Genomic DNA, 12,653 nt, shown 5'->3' with positions numbered 1-12,653 from the left:
GGAGACGGCCCGCTCAGCAGGGACGGGTAGAGGAATGTTTTCAAAAAGGATTCAGAGGGATAGAAAAGACCACTAGAGCTGATTAGAGATGTATTCCCTGTGTGCCAGGAGATCCTCCATTTCCCCAATGCCTTCCACACTGTTTATGGCTGTATGACAGCTGGGTGCAGCAGGTGCCTCCACCTCTGCCCTGTCGACAGTAGGGCACACAAGACCCTGGGTTAACCTCTGATAGCACAGTAAAGGCCCTTGTACACTGGCAGATTATGGGTCCTATTATTGGGAACGAATGTTTGTACAAACGCTCGTTCCTGATAATTGGCGGGTGTAAATGTGCAACCGATCACCCACAATGACTCTGTGTAAGGACAAGCAGTCACTCATCCCTGTACTCGTCACTGCAGCTATAACCTCTGCTCAAGATCAGACCATTATCTGGATCGTTTGGTTTGTTCATGAAAATTGCCTGGTTAGTTGGTTATGCAATAATGATTTTTATTTTTATTTTTTTGGCAACCTTTTCCCCCAAAGACTCCGAGGTCCTTCTCTTCCAGGCCTACGATGCTCCTCTGGACTGCCTAGCTGTAAGGCCTAGGTCCAGTTTGACGAACTTGCGTTATGACAAATGGTCACATGACGCAAGGGGATCCGGTCTCCACCGCGGCCAGTGATTGAATGTGGCAATGTCAAACCGGATGTTTACAGCGATGGGGCCCAGCGGAGCAGCCCAGGCCTGGAGGAAAAGGAGCAGGTAAGTAGGCTTTCCTTTACAGGTTCAGCCAAGTAGGGGGTTTTCCAAAAAAACTAACAAAAAAAACCATTCTTTCACAACCCCTTTTAAGAAACTCTTAGCCTGCCTCTATAAATCTGCGCCTGTCCTGTATGTCTTTGTGTATATTTAGGGTCCATTCACACGTCCGTTTTTTATTTCCTGATCTGTTCCGTTTTTTCAGGAACAGATCAGGACCAGATCTGGACCCATTCATTTTCAATGGGTCCTGGAAAAAATCGGACAGCATAATGTGTGCTGTCCGTTTCCGTTGTTCCGTTCCGCATGTCCGTTTAAATATAAAACATGTCCTATTCTTGTCCTGAAAAATTGGATCCTGGTACAATACAAAGTCAATGGATCCACAAAAAACGGATGACATTCGGATGTCATTCCGTATGTCATCCGTTTTTTGCGGATTCCGTTCCTGGAAACACATAACAAATTTTTTTTTTTATTTTTTTTTTTCAATTTTTTTTCAAAGAAATCCAAACAACTTTATTTGATTATTGAAATGTATACATGTTTCCGTTTTTTGCGGATCCGCAAAAAACGGATGACATACGGAAACATTTTCAGGAACAACGGATCCGCAAAAAACGGACCGTTTTTCAGGATGAAAAAAAACAGGACGTGTGAATGGACCCTAAATCTGAAAATTTTTATTTACATTTTTTAACATTTTACAGGAAAAGCAAAAACATCCAATCCAGACACAGGATATATTAATGGGTACATTCATTCCATTGACCATGTGTAGTATGTTTGAGACTGTTGCAGACCACATTCAGCATACGACAATAAAAGTACATGGTACCAAAGCGTACTCCAATATCAGTAATTTTTGTTATTGAATATAAACAGACCACCCAACAATCCACCCACCCCCCCCACCAGCGAAGAGACGGACACGCCACCACCGAGATGCTCAAGATGTACCTGAACAGCGAGACAGATGTCACCAGGGCCGTCTTTAATATTGATTGGACCCTGGGCAAGAATTTACTTGGGCCCCCTGGATCCCGCCTTCCCACACCCTAGCATGCAATCACGCCCTCCACCACAACACACACACAAAAAACAAAATCCACACACTTCGTAGAGTAGTAAATTTTAATCATTATGAGTGGCCACTAGAGGTGTTCCTTGGCAGTAGTGTAAATACTGCCTTTTTTTCTGAAAAGGCAGTGTTTACATTAAAAAGCTTGCAGAGACATGTTATAGACACCAGAACTACTACGTTTAGCTGTTGTGGTTCTGGTGACTATAGTGTCCCTTAAAGGGTTTGTCAGGGTTCAGAGCTGAACCTGGACATACCTACATTTTTACCCAGGCAGCCCCCTGACTTGAGCATCGGAGCAGTTCATGATCCGATGCTCTCCTTTGCCCTGCGCTAAATCGCGCAGGGCAAAGGCCTTCTCAGGAGTTCAGGTGACGTACCAGGCTCTCCATGGGGCTGCCAGGAAGCCCGGCGATGTCACCGGCACTGATAGGCGGGCTTTAGCGCTGCCCTAGCCAGTAAAACTGAAGTCACCGAACACACTGCCGGGCAGAAGCTTCCACCCGGCGGTGTTATTGTAAACAAAAGAGCCCTTGCCCTGCGCAATCTAGCGCAGGGCAAGGGAGCGCATCGGAGTACGAGATATTCTGATGCTAACATCAGAGGGGCTGCCTGGATAAAAATATGGGTATGTCCGGGTTTATCTCTAAACCTGGACAACCCCTTTAATATAGAGAAAAAAATGAATCCGCACAAAAGTATCAAATAAAATGGCTGTATCATTATTCCAAAAAATAAAAAAGCACAACTTCTGACACAAATATATAGTATTTTGCAGGTTACTGTGCAGATAGTATTGTACTACTAACCCCTCCATCCACCCCTACATACAGGGTAATACAGCGCCACATACCTCTTACATCCAGTGACGTCTCTTTGATGTAGATGTTCTCTTTCCTCATCTTCTCCTTTCAGACCTTCAGACCGGACCACCATTTTTTAGCCATTTCTCGTCTCTGCAGTTTGACAAACAGAATCTTAGTTTACTACTTTTCCATCATCCTCCCATCTTCTGGACAAATCATCCTACCACCCCCAATACTGTGCCGCTGTGCTCTCCAATACTATACTGCACAAACAGATAAACCCCCTGATAATAGTAGTACCATGCAGATAGTGCCCTTCAACAATTATTGGCACATAGTGCCCTAAAATAACTGCGCCCAGCAAATAGTGCCCCTGACACTAATAGTGTAAACATAACGTCCCCCAAAAATAATTGTGGTAAGCTGATACTGTGCCAAGGTGCCCCCACAGTAATAATGCTCCCAAAAGTCCCACCAATAAGAATAATTCTCTGCTAGAGCACACATGGTAGTAATAGTGCTCCTACAGTGCCCCCAACATGTACCCACTGTGACCCAGAAGTAATAATGCTCCCATAGTGCCCATACTAGTAATCATGTTCCCCATAGACCCCCAGTAGTAATAAAGCCTATCATAATGCTCCCAGTAGTAATAATTCTCCTTATAATATTACAGTACAAAAAATACCCCCTTTTAATGCCCCCAGTTGAGCTAATGTCCCCATAATGTTCCAGTATAAAATACCACTATATAGTGCCCCCAGTAAATGCCCCCATAGTGCTCCTCTCCCCCCTTCTTCCTAGTGCCCCCATAATGTACCAGTATAAAATGCCCCATATATAGTGCCCCAGTAGATGCCCTCAGTGTCCCCCACAATTTGCAAGCATAAAATACCCCTTCTTAGTGCCCCCCATAGATGAGCCTATAGTACTCCTCTCTCCCCTTCCCCATAGTACCCACCATAATGTGCCCCAGTATAAAATGCCCCTATACAAAGCCCCCATATAAAATACCCCTTCTTTGTGGCCTCAGTAGAAGCCCCCATAGGGTTCCTCTCCCCCCTTCCCCCATATAAAATACCCCTTTTTTGTGGCCTCAGTAAATGCCCCCAATAATGTGCCAGTAAGAAGTGCCCTTATAGATGCCCCCTAGTGCCACTCAATAATGTGCCAGTAAGATGTGCCCCCATAGATGCCCCCTAATTATGTGCCAGTAACAAGTGCCCCTGTAGATGCCGCCCAATAATGTGCCATTAAGATGTGCCTCCATAGATGCCCCACAATCATGTGCCAGTAACAAGTACCCCCATAGATGCCCCCTAGTCATGTGCCAGTAACAAGTGCCTCCATAGATGCCCCCCAATCATGTGCCAGTAACAAGTACCCCCATAGATGCCCCCCAATCATGTGCCAGTAGTAGTACCATATAAAAAAAAGAAACACTTATACTTGCCTCCATCAGGCTGGCAGCGATACGATGCAGGCCTCTTCTGGCCTGTGTCCCGCGCTGTACAGCTCAGGCAGCACGATGACGTCATTGTGCCACCTGCATCGGCCTCTTATAGGCTGCAGGCACTAGGCCTGTAGTCTATCAGAGGAACAGGGAAGGGGAGACGCCTTTGCCTCGCCGCAACACTTCCATCTGTATCGCTGTCCTGAGGACGGCAATACAGATGACTATGGAGATGAGCGCTTCCGCAATTGAAGCGCTCATCTCCCTGTTCCCTGTCGCCGCTCCCCAGGAGCAACTGGGCCCGGGGCAGCTGCCCCTTTTGCCCCACGTTTAAGACTGCCCTAGATGACGCCCATACTCTAGAACAGGGATGCTCAACCTGCGGCCCTCCAGCTGTTGTAAAACTACAACTTCCACCATACCCTTCTGTAGGCTGATAGCTGTAGGCTGTCCGGGAATTATGGGAGTTGTAGTTTTGCTGTAGGGCCGCAGGTGGAGCATGCCTGCTCTAGAATATGTACACTGTGCTTCGCCTGATATCCATCCCGATTTCCCTTCCCATTTTGAATCTCACATGTGTACGATACTACATCACACTGACCTCTAAGACCATTTCTTTCACATCATTCCGGAGAACCACAGGCCCAACCTAAGTCACCTTAGACCTATACTCAATCCATTTGTCCCAAATTTTGGAGAACTTGGCCAAGCAATTTCTTTTAATGTATACACCCTTTTTCCAGGCGTAAGATCTCTGCCATTCTACTCAAGAACTCTGCCCCAGATGGGGATTGGGGTCTAAGCCAATATTTAGCAATTCATTTTCTGGCTTGGAAAAGCAGACACTGCGCTCCCAGTCGGGTATTTTGATTTTTGATATTCAATATTCCAATTACACATGTCCTGGTGCCAAACGGGATCACAATTTGATATGCATCCTTACCAGAGGCAAGTAGTCTTTGTGTATATTACATTAGACATAGGCCGGGGCTGTTACAGCTAGTAGTGAATAACTGATGAGTCCATGGCATCTGTTGCTGCTGGTTTTCTCCTTGTATTCAGCTATGAGATCTGGGTCCGATGATGTGTTAGCACGAGGATCGCTGTGACACCCGGGGACGCCAACCGATGGCTGTTGCCTAGAAACGGGTTGTGCCGAATTCTGACTGCTTGTGGGAATAAATGTCTGCACAGGATTGATTTTCATATCTTTCTGTTTAGACATTTTGATGTGCCGGAACACTACTTAAAGGGGTTGTCTGCTTTTTACTATTAATGACCTATGCTCAGGATAGATCATCAATATCAGATTAGCAGGGGTCTGACACCCTGCACCCCCACTGATCAGCTGTTTGAAGAGAAGGCAGCACTGGTACAAGCGCTGCCTTCTCTGCTCTGTTTACCTGCTGGCTGCAGCAGTTGCAGAGGTGAGCACTGTCATTACAAGTATGGCTTCCGCATTCACTTCTATGGGACTGTCTGTTCATGTGCATACTACAGAGCCGTTCCATAGCTGTGAATGGGGACGCCATACTTGTAATTACACCTGCTCACCACTGCAATAGCTGCGGCGAGTAAGTAAACAGAGCAGAGAAGGCAGCGCTTGTTTGAGCACTGCCTTCTCTTCAAACAGCTGATTGGTGGGCGTGCTGGGAGTCAGACCCCTGCCGATTTGATATTGATGACCTATTCTGGGGACATCAGTAGTAAAAATCGGACAACCCTTTTTAATTTAGTTTGCATGACCATTCACTTTTCTGCTGGAGACCAACTTAGCTGGCCATGCACATTAGATAAAAGTCAGCCGAAACTACCGGATTGGGCAGGACCAGCTGAACATCCAGTGTGTATGGAGTCCTCCCGGCTCTTCCCCTGTCAGCAGATATCAGGGGAGATGAGGATCGGGCAGTTGGATTACTTTTATTCTCAGTTAAGAGTTGTTTGGCAGCAGCCTCCTCCTCCTCCCAGTTCAGGGTGCATGAACGCTCAGCCGAGCATGCATGTGTATGGAGCTGTCTCAGCTTCTGACATCTGTAGGAGTAGTAACTGCATCGGTCAATTTGAACAGTGGTGATAGATTTATTTCTACACATGTAATAATGATCACTAGAAGTGATTTAAAACCTACAGGTGAAACTAAAAAAATTTGAATATTTGTGCAAAGTTCATTTATTTCAGTAATGCAACGTAAAAGGTGAAACTAAGATATGAGATAGACTCATCACAGGCAAAGTGAGATATGTCAAGACTTTGTTATAATTTGGATGATTACGGCTTCCAGCTTATGAAACCCCAAAGTCACAATCTCAGGTCCCCTTTGCTCGGGGGGTACGGATTAATTAGCTGACTAGAGTGCGACACTTTGAGCCTAAAATATTGAACCTTTTCACAATATTCAAATTTTAAATTGCATTACTGAAATAAATGGACTTTTGCACGATATTCAAATTTTTCGAGTTTCACCTATATATGTTTTTTTTTTCTTCATTTTTTTTAAATTGCTTAATATAAAACTGAGAGAAAATCTTCCTAATTTTTTCACACTTGAACCCTACCTGCACCCACAGAAACATGAAAGAAAGGGGGAAAAACGCAAACCTCCCTGCACCCTCTCTTTTCCAAATCCAGGGACCTAATATCGGCCTGAAATTTTGTATACTATCGTTTCTGGCATACATCTGGTACTCCAAATTTATTGACATGCATTTTTTTTTTTTTTTTTTTTAGCGATCCCCCCCTCACGGAATCCAACACGTAATTCAATGCCGACTTGCTGCACAATACAAGTGTATGGCCGGCTCCGAGGGTTCCGTACTGCTGGTCATACACTTGTGTTATGACGGCGTGCAAAACCAATTGCTTCTAAAGGCATTCCGTTTGGCATGCCGGCATTGAATTACGTTATGGATTCCGTGACAACGGAATACATTATGTTGGTCACCTAAAACCCACACTTAAACCTGAACTCGAACCTGCCAAAAGGCAGGTCGTCTCAACTCTAAACCCTACCTAAGGTTCCCAGTCCTTAACGACAGGCCATGTGGCAGATTTATGTTAAGACGCCAGTCTTAGAACAAGTCCGTTGGAGTAAGAGGCGCTAAAGTTATTAAAAGGGATTATCCCATGCCTAATGTAAAAAATGAAATTCCGATATCGTATAGGACACGACAAGCTCTAACAAACCTGGAACCAGCCCTGTACCTCACATGGATCCAGATCTGCCCATATATTGCTGCAATTGCTCTGCTAGATTTATTTCAAGCTGGCCGCTTAGGGAGCATGTCCTTTTTGTTGCAGCTGGTGGCAGTTGAAGGATGGAGCTGAGAACGTATGTCAACCTCAGTGAGCTGGACAGAGAATTTAGAAAAAGGGCAAAGAGCAGGTGGCGCTATATAGAATTCAGTGAAAATTTTTTAATTCCATGCAATTACAAAAGTATTCAGATCCAGTTGCTGGTTTGAAAATTCTATAATATTTTTCGCGGGACAACCCCTTTAACAGGAGCAAACCTCCTAATGCATTTGTCGTATCTTGGATACTCTTGTATGTGCGCGATAAACGGAAATGGCTGGCGTAGTTTTCAGCTTTAATTTGCGTTAATATTGTGGAATAAGCACATCTATCATGTGACAAAATAACAGAATAGTAATTTACTATCGGGGTGTCAGGCCAGCTTCCTCATTCCCCTCCCAGTCTTTGTGACTCACTACCTATAATATACCGGTACTTATGCCTTTCGCTATGGATGTGCCGTACAGTTTGGAACACCCTTTTAATTTGTAACCTGAACCAGAATATTATGACATCATTTAAAAGATGGTTCCACCCTAAAAATTTCATTGAGAGAAATATTGTTCCCCATTTATTATCCACTATCTTCTCTTTTATTAGTTTAAAACCTGCATGATTCTACATAGGCAGTCTATTAGTCAGCAGGTCGCAGGCTTAGGAAATGGTAAAGGATTCCGGCTATTAACACATTATGTTCCAGGACAATCGCTCTTTTCAAATCGTACATGTGGTTGTTCTGCTACAGAGAGTCTCTCCCCTATGGTTCTCTATGTTGGGCCATTGCTCTATTATTCCTACTAGAAGTTTACAAATGAATTGCCAGCAGTCTGCAATAAAGGGGTCCAGCTGGGTGTTACCAGTTTTGGGTGTGTCCCTACACAGTCTGACGCTGGCAGCACTGATTGGATAGTATCAGACTATGCGGTAACACCCAGCTGGACCTTTTTTTTTGCAAACTGCTGTCAATTCATTCATAACCTTTAGCAGAAATAATGGAGGAATGGCACATCATAGAGTCAGAAGAATAGATGCTCCAGAATTATTACATGAGGAATACAAGTAGTTACGACAGAAGACATGTCAGGAGGGGGGACAGGTCGTCCAGAGCAGCCACGTATGTGGTGTGGAAAGGATGGTTCATGCTCTGTACTGTAGATAAATGGTGTTCATTCTATGGCGCCCTAAGCGGAGTCCTATTCTGTAGTGATGTAGTAACTATTAGCACCCTCTGTTTTGCAGTATGTGATATCATTTCACTGAATAGATTTTTGTCTTTGCCTCCAGCGACAAGATCCAGTCCATCGCCTATGCGCACCACTCCAGGCAGCTCATTTCCTGCAGTGCGGATGGTGGGATAGTAGTCTGGAACATGGATGTGGAGAGACAGGAGGTTAGTTTTATATATATATTGAATTTGGTTTATTTTTTCTGATCCTCCCCCAGTAAATGTAATATAATAATTACCCTGTTATCCCTCCTCCAGCTCTGGGTGGTGGTAGCCATCTTGCTTCCTGCGTGGCTTTGGATAAGGCTACATTCACACAAACTTATTTTGTTTCCTTGTCCATTCCGTTTTTTGTTGCGGATAGGATGCAGACCCACTCATTTCGATGGGTCCGCAAAAAATGCGGACAGCACACAGTGTGCTATCCGCATCCGTATGTCCGTTCCATAGCCCAGCAAAAAAAATAGAACATGTCCTATTCTTGTCCATTTTGCGGACAAGGATAGACATTGTTACGATAAATTTGCAAAAAAATAAATAAAAAACAGATGCCATACGGACGTCATTGTTTTTTTTCGCGGACCGCAAAACACATACGTCGTGTGAATCTAGTCTAACACTTGATGGCATGCTTGCACTAAGTGTGGGTGACACAGGCCATTCTCTCCGGTTATTATACAACGGTTGGAATATTTTTGGGCTGCTGCATAGCAAACAGTGGGGTAAAGTCATTACAGGATTCGTTAGAAACTGCTAATTAAACTTCCAAATGAAAGCTTATGTTAGGAAACTCCGGCTTTCTCCGTTTTTGCTGCAGGAATCGCAGCGAGTCTTCTGTCGCTTTCAAGCTTAGCATTGGTTGTGGGGAAAACAGCATAAATTGGCATGCTGCGGAATCAAAACCCTCAGCGCAAGTCAGTTTACGCTGCAGGTATTTTGAAGTCTCATCCACTTTGCCCTATTTTACAGTAAATACGGCAGATTTTCCGTATGCAGTTGAGCAGTGGGGAATTTGCAGCATTTACGCCACGTGTGGTCAGACCTTTACCTAGCACCTGTTCCATAGAATGGGTGACGCTGTATTATCGGTCTACCACTTTAACCACTTCCTTCCACTTTCTGTCAATTTTTCCACCCTAAAGTGAACAGCCGTTAACATTTCAGTTGTTCTGCAAGGACTTTGACTTATTCAGAGTTGGATGGAAAGAAGGTTCTGGTATATTTGGTAATATCCATAGTAAAGTCCTACAGTATGTTTGCCAGGTATCCATTGGGCTCTATTCACCCAGCGGGGGCCAAAGGACTGTCCTGCGTTGGCCTGGTATACATTGCTCAATGCAGAGCTAAATGTGGCCTGCACTGGTGAGGATCATATAGGAGACCATAGATTTCATTGGTGTCCAGGAAAGGGGTTAAAATCAATACATTTAGCAATCCTTGAATGTCCAATTTAAAAGACAGTAAAATTCCAGTAGTCTGTTTTGTTAGCCTTAAAGAGACTCTGTCAGACATGATCGTCCCTGTTAAATGAAGCATATTGCCTGGTAGGGTTGATCATGCTGATTAAATTGATGTGTGTCTTATAGCCAAACTATCAACTGCTGCAGCGATTATATTAGTTTTTATGTTTATGAAGATAACCTAGCTCGGTGTCCTTGTTTTGTAGATCTGTGGTTTGCAGTCCGCAAAACAGACAAGGTCTTCTGAATGGGGCCTTAACAAGAGGATCGGATGTGGAAATTCAAAGCATCGGTCCTTCTCTCCCGTTCTATTTCCTTTTCAAAATGTTCTCACGTTTTTAAACGTAAAGGGGTTATCTGAGACTATAAAAAGCTCCCCCATATGTCGGGCCCCACACTTTGAATATACTTACCCCACTCCCCACGCCGCTTCTGGTCCCCACACCGCCGCTGCTGCTTCTCCTCATGCGCGGATAAAAACATCCAGTGTCGGGGGGTGGGAGCAGCCAATGGCAAGCGGGGACCAGGACGAGCCTCGATAGCATTACGGATGACGCTAGGGAGGCTCGTCCCTGTCCCGGTCTGCCATTGGCTGCTCCTACCCCCGACACCGGATGTGTTTATCCGCCCACAGGGAGAAGCAGCTGCGGTGGTACGGGGAGCGGGGTAATTATATTCAATGTGAGGGTCCTAGCATAAAGGGGAGGCTTTTTATAGTCTCAGATAACCCCTTTAAGATCCAAGCAGGACCCATTCAGTCGCATCCACCAAAATAATGCAGTAGACCCATATAATATTTTTAGCATAACCTGTGTGAGCTGACAGGGTGAAGTTTTCTAATTGGTGCATCCCATTTTCAACTGGATCAGTTCCATGTAAGTAAGGACTGATAATGGGAGATGGATAAAATAGTAATGAACTCCGTCCTGATGGAGAAAAGTGTGGTATGAGCGGTCGTGTTTTCTCGATTGTCATCGTTACAGGTTACGTTACCTTAAATTTATAGGTGCATTAATAATAATAAGACATGGTGGTTGTGATTGCTCTGCCCTTGCTTTAGATACTGTATGTATCCTGGTTGTGATGGTCAGTTCGCCAGCGAACACATGCGGGCTGCCATCTATAGTAAGGTAGACTCAACCGTCCCGTGATGCACAGGTAAGCCCTTACCTGTCCCTGTGCCGCGAGCCGGTCTGAAATCAATTGCAGTCACCGGGAGCAGGCAGTTCCGAGAACATCCTGATGAAGGCCCCCGGTGTCTGTTCTCGGAACTGCCTGCTCCCGGTGACTGCATTTTATTTCAGACCGGCTCGCGGCACAGGGACTGGTAAGGGCTTACCTGTGCATCGCCGGACGGGTGAGTCTACCTTACTAAAGATGGCAGCCCGCATGTGTTCGCTGGCAAACACTGCAAACTGATCATCACTGATGATGGGTATTGATCGTCACCTCGTTCAGTATCATTTTTGACTATAGATGGTAATAAAGCATCTATTATTGTGTGGGTGACCATTTTTAACTTTTTGCATCTCCTGTTATGATTTGTCTGCTTCCTCTCCTTTTGAATATGCTAATAAGGAATAAAAGAGCCCATGGAGCTGTACTTATCCCTAAATTAGCCCAGCTGCACCGTCAGAACGAAGGCCGGCTCCTCCCCCCCCCCCCCCAGCCTAGCCTAGCCTAACCTCCTCGACGTAATCAAGATGCAGCTTCAAATCTTGCGCAGGTTTGTGAAATTCGGTGGGCATCGGCTTTTTCAACTGAACTGTACATACATCAGTAGTAAGCGCAGTATTGTTGACCCGGAACTCGCCATCCTGGCATGCACAGTTCAGTTAAAGAAGCCGATGCCCACTGAAGTTCACAGATGGCGCAGACGCACATCTTATCAGATTTGAAGCAGCATCATGATGGACTACGATGAAGCAGGGAGCTGTCCTAAAGACACAGATAGTTGAAGTCGGGACATGCAGGGGTCCGGACAGCTGACGGCCTTGGCCCGCCAGTTGAGTGCCCCTGGCATACAGCAGTCATCGGCACTGTATATGCCCGAACAATCCTTGTGTGATTTTTTTATTTATTTTTCTGCACATACAGTTGTCGGCAGCACATCCCTGATTGACACGTCTTGCTCTGCAGTCCACATGTATATCACGTGGAACGGAAACGCACATCTATTTGAGACTTTTATTAATGAATGGATTTATGGAATCATTTGTTTTGTCCGTTCTACAGACTCCAGAATGGTTAGACAGTGACTCTTGTCAGAAATGTGACCAGCCCTTCTTCTGGAACTTCAAACAGATGTGGGACAGCAAAAAGATAGGCCTCCGACAGGTGTGTATGACTACTTAGAGGGGGTGCATCATCAGAAAATGACCTGTCATCTAAATTAAGGTTTTATGTTAAACATTTTTTACATTTTCATTGTCACTTTCTCCATTCAAAAAAATCCTAAAATCCTGCAGTATTCGCACCAACCTCTGAGCCTAACAGTAAGTCGAGACTTCGTCGAGACTTCCTATTCTGTTCACTTCTCAGCAGTCATCTCTGGCAGGATTACTATAATAGATAACACCTTTGTATAGA

The 12,653-nt window shown here is 44.9% G+C and overlaps 1 protein-coding gene across 1 annotated transcript in view; it reads left to right on the top strand.

Moving 5' to 3' along the window:
• WDFY2 (WD repeat and FYVE domain containing 2) overlaps positions 1-12,653 on the top strand; it is a 99,484-nt gene that overhangs the window by 68,550 nt on the left and 18,281 nt on the right. The window contains exons 8-9 of the mRNA XM_044285229.1: positions 8,664-8,769; positions 12,300-12,401. Coding sequence (XP_044141164.1) covers positions 8,664-8,769; positions 12,300-12,401 — 208 coding nt within the window. The remainder of the gene's footprint in view (positions 1-8,663; positions 8,770-12,299; positions 12,402-12,653) is intronic.

The sequence above is a fragment of the Bufo gargarizans genome, chromosome 3 (assembly GCF_014858855.1).
Source record: "Bufo gargarizans isolate SCDJY-AF-19 chromosome 3, ASM1485885v1, whole genome shotgun sequence".
Lineage (NCBI taxonomy): Eukaryota > Metazoa > Chordata > Amphibia > Anura > Bufonidae > Bufo > Bufo gargarizans.
Note: the sequence above shows the minus strand (reverse complement) of the source record. Positions and strands in the feature narration are given on the sequence as shown.